Here is a 13435-nt window from a genome sequence, read left to right as displayed (position 1 = left end):
TGAATGTGTGTGTCTTTGAATTAGTCCCTTAAATCTGAGAGTGTGGGAGAACCTTACTCGTCCATCACATCAGCACAAAGTCTTAGTCCCTTGACTTTATGAGAACAATTCATCAAACCTTTAATTTCATGCTACAGCATGCAAACCATTAGGTCGAATGACTAAGCACGCATGCTTCTGTGTTAGCCTGTGTGCCTCCTTTAGCTCTGCATCCGCCAGTGCCTTTAGAGATGTGTTAAATCTTTGTGTGAGTGTGTGTGTGTGTGTGTGCTCAAAACTCTCCAACCTCCAAGCAGAGGAAATGCAGTTTATTAGGACCGAAGCTCCTGTTACAGCCTTCATCCTTCATTCGCCTTCACAAGACTCTAATTTGACTGCATCTATAATATTCTGCGAGTCCATCAGGGACTTGCATTTTGCCAAGAGATATGTATATATATATATATATATATATATAACTATATGTATATTGCATATGATTTAATTCAGATATGTTTTAAGTTAGAGACGGAGCTAGACACGCTTACAGAGCATGATAAACAAGCTGTGGGTAAAAGCCTCCTGTCGGGTATAGTCAAACATGTAGACCTTATATCTGAGAAGCATGAAACGCAGAAATGGAGCGCCATCACTTATTAATGTCATGTTTACCCACTTATTATTTCATTAACTTCATTCATACTCAGCTAAACATCGAGTGGCCAAGTCCATGTGTAGATTTGGCGTCTTGGCAGTTTTATGTGCATTAATATGAAGCAAATTTAAACGCAGGCATTACTGACAGGATTTGCAGAGCCGCACAGTTTTGCCTAATTACCATAATGTGACTGCAATGATTTCATAAAAATAGTGCCTGTGAATTCAATCAGTCAGTTCACTTCACTCCAGCTGCTCACAAAAGGGAAACAGTTAATTGCTTTTTTAGACATGAATGTGTTCAGACAGACTTTGTGTCCAACAAGTGACCGACACAAACAGTGGAAGGAAACATATCCGACTGGCCAACCGGCTGACTGGCTACCAGTGTGTTTTTCCTTCGTCATACGTTGTTTGTCCCGGAGGTTACAGCAGAAATGGGGAAAGCAACAGGAAAAATGGATATGACCAAAAGGAGACGTCCCGTTACCTCGAATAAAATTGAGGGTTTCTCAGGGTTTGATATCTGTGGGTATTGACATTGTTGGAAAGATTTTAGATAATGCACGTACACAAGTTAACAAAATATTTTATGTAATGGTAAATCTACAAAGCACTTCACTAGTCTTGATGAACACTCAAAGCGCTTTAAAGCTTTCCAGTACAGTACACTTTACAGTACAGCGGCCCAACATAACATAGGTCCAATCTTTTTTAGACATTTTAATGAAGAGCAGTTGCATAGTCTCTTACAAATCCCTTTTGACACATTCACGTGCGCTCTTCTAAGAGCTGCTCAGCACCCTCATTTAATATAACAGTGTCCTGTAATGTGTTATATAAAAGGAAGCTGGGGTTACTGTTTTTGACTCTCTGCGCTGCACTGTGGCAGAGGATGAGCAATAATTCTCCTCTGACAGTCACTTTTCAACCATGAGGCATTTCAGCAGGAGTGTGACTGAAATGCCAAAACAACAAAGGATATAAATCGCTGTAAATGAGGCAGCTACATCAAAGTCGTGGCACATGTTGAAAGAACCAGGGAGAGCACTGGTTTTATGATTTAAGGTGATGGAATAGAGGTGGTCTAATGAGGAAAGAGACAGACGGGGAGTGAGGAGAAGCAGCAAAGAGGAGAGTGACGAGAAGAAAGCAAGGAAGGAGGGGAAATCGGTGACAATGAGAAAAATGTGAACAGACGTTCACTTGAAGAGAGGGAGGGACAGACACAGGCGAGAGTTTGTATGTGACAGATTCTCTTTTTTTCCTCTAATTTGAATGCTTGGTTTTTAAAAACGCAACAGCTTATTCGCAAGGATGAGTGAATCAGTGTCTCTGGGAATATCAACTTGAAAATTAGAAAAATATACCGCTGAAAACTGAAATTGACTTCAACCATATCCATATAAAATAGTCATAATGAAGAAGCAGTGCATAAGTAGAGATGATGCTCGGTACAGTTAAACGTGAGAAGGTGAGCTGCTGTATGATCTGCATCCTCTCACAGCCTGCTGTATGCTTCACCAACACACTTGCCATTAAGACCTCTGCGTGGAGGTACAGATGTTGTGCAGTGAGAGTTACCGTGGCGATGCCGCTGATCGTCAGAGAGGTCCAGATCTAACATCAGGTCATCTTCATCCAGCTCTGAGGAGCCCAGGTAGTTTAACACGTCCTGAGGAGAATAAAAAGGCAAAAACTCATTCACTTAAATTGAATCATTTTACATTAGACATCTGATCAATTAAAAATTAGCAATTATTATATTCTTAAAAACATGACTTATGTGCTACAATATGATTAATATATGCCTTTTTCCATTCCCACTTTAATAAATTCTTACGTAAAACTTTGGTCTAAACCAGTCACTGTGATGAACAGTTTTAATACCATAATAATGAAATACTCATTCCTCCAATTACTTGTATAAACCCTAAGGAGGAAAAACAATAATTGTTTATAAAAATATGGAAAAGATGTGACAATGTAACGGTTAATTTTCTTCAAAGCAATCCCAGTGGCACATAACGTTCTGAAAGATTCAGAAAAAAGACAACATTTTATGAACACTTTCAATAATTCAACAAAATTATCAGACTTTTTAACACTTTGCCTGCAGTTAATGAAATATTTAGTCCCTAATCACCTTCTTTTGGAGGATCTTTGCTTAAAAAGATGATAAATGCAACTGAATTTAAATATGTTATCTAATAACAAATGTATTGGTGTATTTGCAAAATAACAAAAGAAAAAACTAGATTATATCAGCATCAGGTGCAACTAGTACAAAACCAAAATGAAGTTTGGTGTAAGTTATGTCCACCACATAAATGTTCCTGTTACATTCTGACAATTAGTGGCAAAAACCAGCCTGCATCATGTGTTATGTAAAACAATTACTGTGATAACCACAATAAAAATATATATCAAACAAAAACACTGTGCAGTATGTTTGTGTAATAATGATTCAATAAAGCTTGTAGATCTAAGTTATGAACTCTCCTCACCCCCCGGGTGCCGCTGAATTATCAACAGTACCAACACAGTTAAAAACACTGTGGTGAGTGATGTGTCATTACTTAATATTGACTCTTGATGCTTCAGTAAATGTTCTCTGGTATTATCATGAGGTTGAAATGATGCAAGAAGCTGATGTTTCTTTTGCTTCAGTGGAGTTTCAAATGTCAAGGCTGCCATCTGATGGTGATAAATGGAAAATCCACTGCAGAAAAAAAAAATGCAACGAGAATAAAGAGCTGCAAATAAATTGATGAAATAATAAGTTAAGTATTTAGTCAAGCATGACAGAAAATATAATTACTGTAGCTATAAGTGAATAACTGTATCAAGGAACATAATTGGTTAAAAAAAGGACAAATTTGACAAAGTTGTATCAGAATACTGATATTTTTATCATATGTATATAATAAATTTAATTGTATATATAATTTCACACATATATACAAATACACACACACACACAGGTTGCAGGTTGCATATCGATAACTCTCCAGCCAAAAGAACAGGGCATATAACATTTGCAATAAGTATGTGGTGGAATATGTGAGAAAAATATTTAATGAGCATCACAAAGTTGATGGTTTTTTGGGGGGGTATATTCAATCTCATACACTACGGAATATTACTGATGCAGCAAATCTCAACATAACCCCACAAGGCCAAATAACTAATTATTCTCTATAAACACTGCTTAGAACTTTATTACCTGAAACAACCTTTTTTTCCAAAAGGAAATATTGCATATTTCAGTGCAAGGTCCGCAACTCATACCTTGCACTTAGAAATGAAACTTAAAGTGAGATATTAGGTGTGGAAAAGAACATTATGCCACTTTCATGGATACAATAAAATCCAAGTCTGTTCGGCTCTCATTACTGTTGTTTGGACATAAAGAACCTAACAGCCACACTCTGTATTGATCCTCTCTGATTAGAGTACAAAAGCCTCAATGCTTAATGACATGTCCACACGATTTAACCCCAGCTCTGTCTATGTATCTGTTTGTGTGTGTGTGTGAGTGTGTGTGTGTCTCCATTACATTGTTATTGCTACTTCTGTGTTACTGTGCTGTGCTGTGCTGTGCTGTGCTGTGCTGTGCTGTGCTGTGCTGTGCAGAAGACATCAGAAAAAGACCAGAATGCATTTCAGGGCAGGGCAATTGAAGACCAGGACTACATTTTAGGCATTAAAGTTAATAAGTAAAAGGTATTGGAAAAGAAATGAAGACCAATACGTGTGTGATACTAGTGCACACAGTCTTCATTCAAAGCCGAATTACCCATTTTAATGTGCCCCTCTAACCACAGATATGTGTTAATATGATTTTATCTTAACCGCCGAGCAGAGAGAAACACAAAGCAGTGGTAAGAGAAAGCAAAAGATTCTTTCTAACCATCAAAAGCCACTGGTCGCTGTGTACACCACAAACACAGTCTATGGAAATTACATTTATTCACTGCTTAAGGGTGGTAAATGTATTAAGGGACAGGGAATTGTTTTACTTTGCAGCAAGGTATTATTGCTTGGAGCAATGGGAAATATATGGACTAACAAATGACTTTCATCCTGTCTGAGCAGACACTTCACAGATAGTTGTGTTTACAATGTAACCTGAGGGAATCCAGGATTGAATGTCCAGTCAAGGCAGAAATCGGCTGTTGTTGAATTAAAAAGAATAAGATTTATCCCACAAAGGCTCAATTATATCAACTGCCTTTTTGTTTTTTTAACTGCTTGCCCTTGTCAATACAGAATCATCACTCATCCCAGAGCAAAGCAAACATCCTTTGCATAGTAGTCAACAAGCAATGTCATTTATTAAAGAGACAATAGAGAGATAAACACTGAATCAGAGTGCTTTAAACTGTCAACTTCTTGGTTACTGAATCAATACTTTCACCATTGCTATAAATTTGGGGAACATATTTCAGCACAAGATTCCTTTTATGTTTTTGACTGAGGCTGCTGAGTCAGAAAATATCACAAAATGTGAATCAAATATTGATGTTTATATTAATATCTATGTAAATATGTATGTCTTGACATGCTAGGCATTTTGATAATGGGAAAAGACCCTTCGGCTGTATGGCTGTCAGTTGAGAGTCAGTGTGAATGTAAGATAATCAATAGGCAACATGAAAAGCTGAGCATCATTCATGCTGCAAACATGACGCTAAACTGGATGAATTGCAAGAAAAAATGCTTGTTTATAAACTTAATGCATTTTGGCACAGTTAACAGACAGGACCCTTGGCCGGCAATAAAACATTCAACATACTGCTTGGGAATGTGATCACTACTGTATTTGATATGAGAATTGATGTCTTTGCCAGGAAGGCATGCATGGCAAAGGTAACAATTTGTAAGTTTGGCTAAAAACAAGCTATGACTAGCATCATCAGCAATACCATGATGACGCTTTGCCAGAAAGGAGAAGTGCCAGCCATTGCATTAGAGATGTGTTCAATAATTAAGAATGGCCCACCAAGGGTTATTTGTTTAAAAATTGAAACAGACCTTGGTAGAATAAATGTTTCCCACCCCCTCCCTGGAATAATTACATCATTAAGTTATGACTACATATTACCAGATGACTATTAAACTTGAGCTTGCTTAACAGGTTTTCCTTTTTTATATAAGACAAAGCAGAAAATATAACTTCATTAGGTAACCAAGACAGCCCAATATATTAACCACATAGTCGTTTAGCCCTTTAACTAAGGATGAAAAGAAGTTTTCGTGAAATATAAGAAACGTCCTCATTTCTACGGCAGCATCAGGAAATTCCATTCCTGGAGAAGCTCAGCAGACACCTGTTCCTCTCTGAAAGCTAATGAGCCGCTAAGTGCCTATCAACTCCATTATATCTAGGTACAATTACCATTTTATTAGCCTATACACGGCACGCTGTTCAATGTAGTAAAAAATCAACACACTTAGAGGTGTTGACATAATCACCATGGAATATTGATCACAACCAATTTAGATAATAAGGGAATTTACTTATTATAGAAGTATAATACTCAATATATGCATTTTAACATGGTATTATTACCATAAAATGTGACATATTGTACACATTTGTATTGCTCTTATTATATTGCTATTTATTCTATAGCATTTCTGGCTCATCTAGGCCACTGCTCCCAATAATAAATGTATACACATAAGTCATGAGATAATTAGATGGATTTTAAATTTGATTTCTTGAGGGGTTTTATTATTTTATTTTATTGTTAATGCTTTTATATGATATATTTGGCCACGGTGAGCAGTTAATACTCATATTTGCAAACCCCCTCATTGTTTTTCATTCTAAAACTGTCTGGCTGTGTTTATGAAAAATTGTGTCTGGGAGAAATAGACAATCCTTTTCTGCTGTATGAATACAAGTGTCATTTGTGATATCTAACATTAAGACGGAAGCAATCAGACGAGAGAGTAACAAGAGGCACCCTGCAGTACAACACTGTCTAGCAAGCAAGCTGACATGCAACTGTTGATATGCCTAAGTAACACAGTCAGAGTAAAGTGGATTGAAGTTTAACCAATTTGCCATGTAGGTCAGTCCGACTACAAACACAGCTTCACGTTCTGAAGTTGTTCGGCTCCTTTCTGAGAAGAGAGAGAATTTCTTCAAGTAATTTTTTTTTTCCAGCAGCCAGTATTAACTGTAATCACTGTTAGCCTGCCACAGTATTATCACAGCTGTCATTGAGACACTTATGAGCATCAACACTGAATATACTGATAAAATAAATGTGGCACAGCTTCCCAATGGGACATTAACACAACGACTGAGCACCGAACAGCTCAAGCAAAGACGGCCCTTTCTACGCTTCACAGAGATACGTCACAGTTTCACTCCTACTAAAGAAACAAGTGTCTGCAAACCACATTTTTAATTGCTTTATGATAATTGTGTTCGGTCTGGGCTGTAATGACACAGCAACAATAAAGCTTATTCACGTGGCACACTGTTTGTTATGGTGTTCTTTAGTCTGTCTCTGTTTTGCCCTCACACAGGCGCCTGGTCCCTCACGCACAGACACCACAGTCAGCTGGTGTATTAACATAAACAAGAAACAGACTACTCTGTTCCTTTTTCGTAATACCCTCAATAATTTTAGCTTTGTATTTACATTATAAATGTCATGGTTTACATATATTGGGATGGTGCATATAGCAAATACACTCCAGCAAGGGCACACTGAATGCTTAAGTGTCTCAATACTCTTTCATTAGCTACGAGCGCCCTGTTAACTTTTATTAAGTTCAAAGAAGGGCAGTCCATGATATAATATACACTCCAGGGCTGCTGCCTTTCCTCCATGAACCCCGGAAGGACCTTTTAGGCCAGAATAGAAGACATTATTCTATGTATGGTGAAGTGTGCAATATGTCACAGAGTATATGAAGTCTTTAAAGTACGTAGCAATGTGTTGTCTATGACCTTGCCCTTGTTAATAGCATCAGTAAAATCCTATAGTCCAATTTAAAAAGGGATTGAATCAAACTAGCTTTGTGTGTATGTTGGTGTTTGTTTCTGTAAGCATGTGGATTCAGGAGGGGCTGAATGAATCAATAAGCAGTGAAAAGATTTACAGTATTTTACCCATCAAAAACAAAAATATTATCCTTATGTTGGGGTGGTAAATAAGTTTGATTCATTTTGAAACCATAGTGGATCAGAGGACGTCTAGTGAGTTGGGTTAGGGGTTAGGGCTCCTTTGTATGTGGTACAGGACGTTCACACAGATAAAAGAATGTGGCCACATGCGTTCCAGGATTGCATTGAGGAGGCAGTCGGATGCCTTCAGACCTGAACTGAGCACTTACCACTTGTGATCAGACCACTGAGGGCGGATGCTAATAATACCAGGTCTGAATAAGTTCAAAATGATTTAAAGAGATGTCAGGACCAACTAATGTAATTCAAAGTTAATGAAAAATTACAGGCCTTATATTTGTAAGTTAAAAAGCCAGAGTAAGTTAAAAAGCCACAGTACACAGTGCGGTGAGTCCAGGACATGCTGGAACAACCTCAGCATTTTCAGGGCCAGAGGCGTGAAGCACAACAGCACACATGGGTATTAGGTGAGATCAGGAATCATACAGTGAATAATAAGGCAGCGTTTTAGAAGCTGGTTACACATTTGCGAATTCCCTGAGCAAGTAAGGCTCTTTTTAATGTGATAGAAGAGTAATACAGTGATTAATTTTTCATCTTGACCTGAATATGGAGAGTTTTAAAAGTTTCCTCGTCGACAAAGTTTTACATTTTTCTTGCATTCCTCGCACTTACATTTCCATAATAATGTGTGTGTGTCAGGTCTAGTTATAGCAAAACATCTGAATTAGAAATGTAAACTATTACCCACACATGTCACAACACAGTGTGTTTCACACACACTATTACCATTTGCTAACTGTTATGATGGTAATTGCGTATGATGCGTAAATATGTAAAAAACAAACAACACACATTCACATGAACACACCAACACACACACACACACACACACACACACACACACAGCTCAGCACCTACCAGACTTCCCAGCTTTGATGAGGAAGAGTTGTTTCGGTGTTTGAGCAGACCACATCCCTCCATGCCCCGGGCATCCCTGTGGTTGCCTGGGATACGAGGCCCACCTGCCCCCTCAGACGAGGAGCGAAGACGCCGTTCCATCCTCATCACCTCATGATAGGGGCTGACGCTGCTGCACATAGAGGCTGGAGGAGAGAGAGGAAGACAGAGGGGTCGGACGTCAGGTAGACGAAGGCAATGAATGAATTCAACAGTGTCTCCACAAGCTCATAATCATATATCTATTACATTTCCAATAAGCAGCAGTCAGCTCATAAGGAATACATATCTATTTTTTTTTCATAAAACCTATTCACTCTTATTCAATCAACATTTGTAATGAGATTCAATCTTCTTTTTATGAAGCCTTTCAGCCATATTACTATGGGTCAAATGGTGCCTTTTTGTAACAATCAAGTTTAGTCCGAGTGCCCACATGAAGATTGCTAGAAAACAATAAAACTAAATGGAGAATGACTGTGAGATTTCAGGGCCAATAGGCTGCTTGTGTATGTGTGAGTCGTGTGTCTTGTGAAGTCAGTCTATAAAATGAGCATGGATGTTTGCTGTTCGGGAAACTGGAACAATGCCAATATTCCCTATGAGCTGGAATGATCTCTCTCGTTTCCTGACATGAGGTAGAAAACTGAATGTGCTGCAGATTTACAGAGATGTTTTCATTTCTTGAATAGGCCTTGGCTGAATAATAACTGTCAGAGTGTTACAGCAGCAGAAGCAAGGAGCAGGGCAACAAATCATCTTTTTCAGCACGACACAACTGGCTCTGATTGATTAGACAGCAGATTAGCTGTCTTGAGGTGAATTAGCTGTAGTGGCAGCAGTAAGATTGAAAACCTTTGAAACTTTTATAAACACTTTGAGTCGGTACAAAATTGGTAAGTTAGAATAGCATTATTTTGACCATGCTCGTTCTCTAGTAGTTTTCAAACAAGTGGAAACAAAATGAGGGAATCAATTCGGACCAAACCAGTTTGCTCCATGTCCACTTACCAGTTTCCTGTGGGAGTCTCTCTGAAGGCTCGGTAACAAACTCTAAGATGTTTACTGAGTATGATGTTGTCACTTGCTCACTTGCTCCGTGGAGCATGAGGAAGTAATAAAAACCAGAGCAGAGGAGCAGGAGCACAGCATCGCTACAACCACCTAATAAAAGTGTAAACTCACTTTGATAGAGATAGTTCGATATTGTGGAATGTTGTGTTGTGTTTTGATGAATACGCAAATTCTGACTATATTGTGTGTCTTCATTTTTGTCTTTTTCTTATCATTTGCACAATTTGTACATTATGTACATGAGTATTTATTTGTATTTACATATCTTATGTAATTATTATCTTATAAGTAAATGAAATCAGGCAAATACTTACAAGTGAGCAAGACAATCTAAGGAGTGAATGGTATAAAAAGTATAGAAATGGTCCAAAAGGAAACCGTACGAGTGATAATATTAAACCTATAAACCTATAAACTGGCAAGAGGTTCCATGAAGTTCTGCTGCTGTTTTAGAGACAACAAACCTGGTCAATGATTTCAAACTGTGTAAAAAGTTCACTAGTGTCTGTGTGTCTAAACCAGTATGATGATCATCCTGGTTTTGTGACTCGTTGCTGGTGTTTGGGTGGGTGTCATACCTGTGTGTGGTTTCCTCAAGTGGGACGGCCTGGGTTCGTGGCAGCCGCAGAACTTTCCTCTTTCTTGCACCGAAAGCGTGTGTCTCACCCTCCGGTCCGAGGGATCTGGATTAGAGTGGCAACCCTCGCTGCGCCCCCCGCCTGCCTCGCTCTCACTCGTGGTCTCTGTGAGGTACCCCGCCTTCCTCACCTCCACCACCACCTCCTTCTTCTTCTTCTTCCTCTCCTCTGCTGACACCTCTTTCTTCGCTTCCTTTCTCTCCTCCTCCCTCTCCTTCCTCTCTTCCAGTGATTGTTCGGGCAGAGGAAGGCAGAGTACAGCTGTCTCGGGCTCGGAAAGGGAAACGGCAGTCTCATAGTCTGTGGTGTTGGCTGTGCTGGTGTCGGGGAGTAATGGCTTCTCAGTGCTGGACTGAGCCGGAGTGAAAAAAACCTAAGGGAGAGGACATATTGAATAAATGTAAAAACAAAACATGTCCCTAAAGGATGAAAGTTTAACAGTTTCCTAAGTCATTTAGTCAGTGTTTTTGTGTCCTCAGGCTGTAACGTGTACATAACTAGCACAGTCATACTTTATCTACTCTTCACTGGCATGAATCAAAAGAACTTTATCTGTTTTTACTGGTTAAATGGTTTCCTTTCTGGAGTTCATCCCTCTACCAGGAAATAAAATAAATAATTTGAAAGAAAAAAATGTTACAAAGGTGTCAAATGTGTGCAGAGCAGTTTGCAGACATGTGTAGATTTTCTTTTTCATGCATGAGCTTGTTCGATCTAAAGGACTTTTCATGGCCAGTGCTCAATTTGTATGCTGCATTTCACAGATTCCAACCAGGGGACATAAATATTCTTCTTTTATGTTTTTCCCATGCAAAGGCACTGGTGGTTGGTTTGTCATTCCTGCAAATTCCTGTTTGTATATGTACAAGCAAGTAGGTGTTGTTTGGGTGACTTTGCATGTTTGTCATGAATTTATAGAATGAATCTCATATCAAAATGAATACAAGCAACTTTTCATGATGAAACATGACTCAATTCAAAAAGCACCAGGAATGATTCAGAAAGAGAGTGAAGAGCGTGAAACGGGGGACACTACCTGGGAGGTGGAGACCGCCAGGCTGAAGCTCTCTGGAACAGATGGCAGGTCAGGTGGAGCTGGGTCAGTAGCCGGCCCAGGATCAGACACAGGTCCGGGGGCTAAAGCAGAGCCGGGGCTGGGAGCTGGCAGAGCATCCACCTCCGATACAGAATCCTCCGTGATTGGGACGAACTCTGAAGGGGTGATGGCTGTAGTCCGATCCTCTGATATCATAGGGGACTGGAGTGAGCTCTCGCCACTGGCTCCAAGCAGCTCGCCTGGCCATGACCCTGGCGTGAGTCCCCCTGCCCCCGGAGTGATGGTGGGAGTGGTGGTGGTGGTGGAGCTGGGAGGTTCCAGTTTCACCTCTGGCGGTCTGTGGTGATCGGAGTTGCGCGAGAAGCGGTGGTGAGCCGAGAAAGACTTGGGCAGCAGCGTCTTCTTCTGGCGTGACGAGCGTTTGTTATTACTGCCACCGCTGTAGTCATCGAGGAACCCGGAGTCATCGCCCTCATTGACCCCCGAGCCACTGATGCAGTTTATGAACACATTTCGATTGGTTGTGGAGGAGGAAGAGGATACTTTCTCAAAATCCTCGGTCTGGGAACGTGTGATTTTCTTCTGCTTGTGGCTGCCGAACCCAAACGAGTGGCGCGACTTGGGTCGTCCGCCGCCATCACTGAACCCTGTCGACACTGACGATGTTATCGACTGCTGGTTATTTCCATTAGCGTCAGTGCTCTGTGTCAGTGGAGGAGTGAGGTTAAGGTTGATTGGCTGCACACGGGGTTCACTGTTCCGTTTACTCGTAAAACTAAGAGACGGAGTGCGGAAGAGACTCCGGCGTTTCCCTGTGCTGCCAGAGCTGGAGTTAGTGCTGGAGGGCGAGGAAGTGTGGACACCATTTCCCACTCCACCTGAAGAGGGAGAGGAGGGGAGAGAATCCTGCCTCTTACTGTTGCTGCGGCGGAAGATCGGCAGGCGGGAAACAAGTGTGGAGCGACGAGAGCCGGATTCACCCATTTAGAAGCTGAGGCAGTGGAGTACGCTGAGGGAAACAGAGAAAAATACATTTAATGAAAATCGAAAAAGCTTCACAAAATGTAGCCAAAAGGAAAACCTGCAAATAGTTTGAGTTATAATCTGAAGTTATCACACATATCGGTGACATACACATCTTTTACAATGCAATATGCTCTCTACTGTGACACAACTCAAGGTTATGGAGTAAATTATGTTCAAACTTCTATCTTATGTTACATATTTATTCATCTGTCGATATTTCCAATTTACAAATATGCACAAGTTCTGTGAGTCCAAGGTGACTTCTTTAGGTGTCTTGTTTAATCAGGGCCGCAGTGGAAAAGAGTTTACCGTGACGGAAAATCATGAGAATTTGTCATTATCACATAAAAGAAGCTGCAACCACAGGGTTATTGTATAGAACTGAATTCATGAATCACCTTTTTTTTCTTATTCATTTAATTGTCTATTTATTTATTCAATTCTGTCAAATCCTAAATTACCAACTAAAAACAAGATTATTGACCAATGTTATATCGCAGATCTTGCAAACAGAACATGAACAAAAGAGAAGCACAACACATTTTACAATGAAATATTCATTAACAGCGAAGTATATTTTCACCCTGGTGCTTCTGTTGGTGTCATATTTTAAAGATTTTGTGTTCAAGTTCAGACTGATGTAAAGAAAGTCAGTTCATGGATGGTATAAAGGCTGCAGGGTTGACTCTTCTTTCTCAACGCCACATCTTACAATTAAAACTTTGTCTGACAGCTTAATCACAGCACACAGCCGGAGGGAACAAAACACAGTGAGGTAGAGAGAGAGGCAGTAACAGGCTCACTACAACTAGGAGGAGATACTCTGTGTGCTGTTGGAGTGGTGCTCACTCCTCTTAAGAATGAAGTATAGATGTGTCACTCCTACTCCTCTAT

The 13435-nt window shown here is 39.9% G+C and overlaps 1 protein-coding gene across 1 annotated transcript in view; it reads right to left on the bottom strand.

Moving 5' to 3' along the window:
* The window catches only part of ccser1 (coiled-coil serine-rich protein 1), a 106773-nt gene extending 94273 nt beyond the window's left edge, over positions 1–12500 (bottom strand). Inside the window, exons 1-4 of the mRNA XM_061071704.1 lie at positions 11495–12500; positions 10399–10831; positions 8708–8892; positions 2221–2311 (exon numbers count right to left, since the gene is read on the bottom strand). Coding sequence (XP_060927687.1) covers positions 2221–2311; positions 8708–8892; positions 10399–10831; positions 11495–12499 — 1714 coding nt within the window. The 5' untranslated portion in view covers position 12500. The remainder of the gene's footprint in view (positions 1–2220; positions 2312–8707; positions 8893–10398; positions 10832–11494) is intronic.
* Between the last annotated feature and the right edge of the window lie 935 nt (positions 12501–13435).

This window comes from Limanda limanda, chromosome 5, assembly GCF_963576545.1.
Source record: "Limanda limanda chromosome 5, fLimLim1.1, whole genome shotgun sequence".
In the NCBI taxonomy this organism is placed as follows: Eukaryota; Metazoa; Chordata; class Actinopteri; order Pleuronectiformes; family Pleuronectidae; genus Limanda; species Limanda limanda.
Note: the sequence above shows the minus strand (reverse complement) of the source record. Positions and strands in the feature narration are given on the sequence as shown.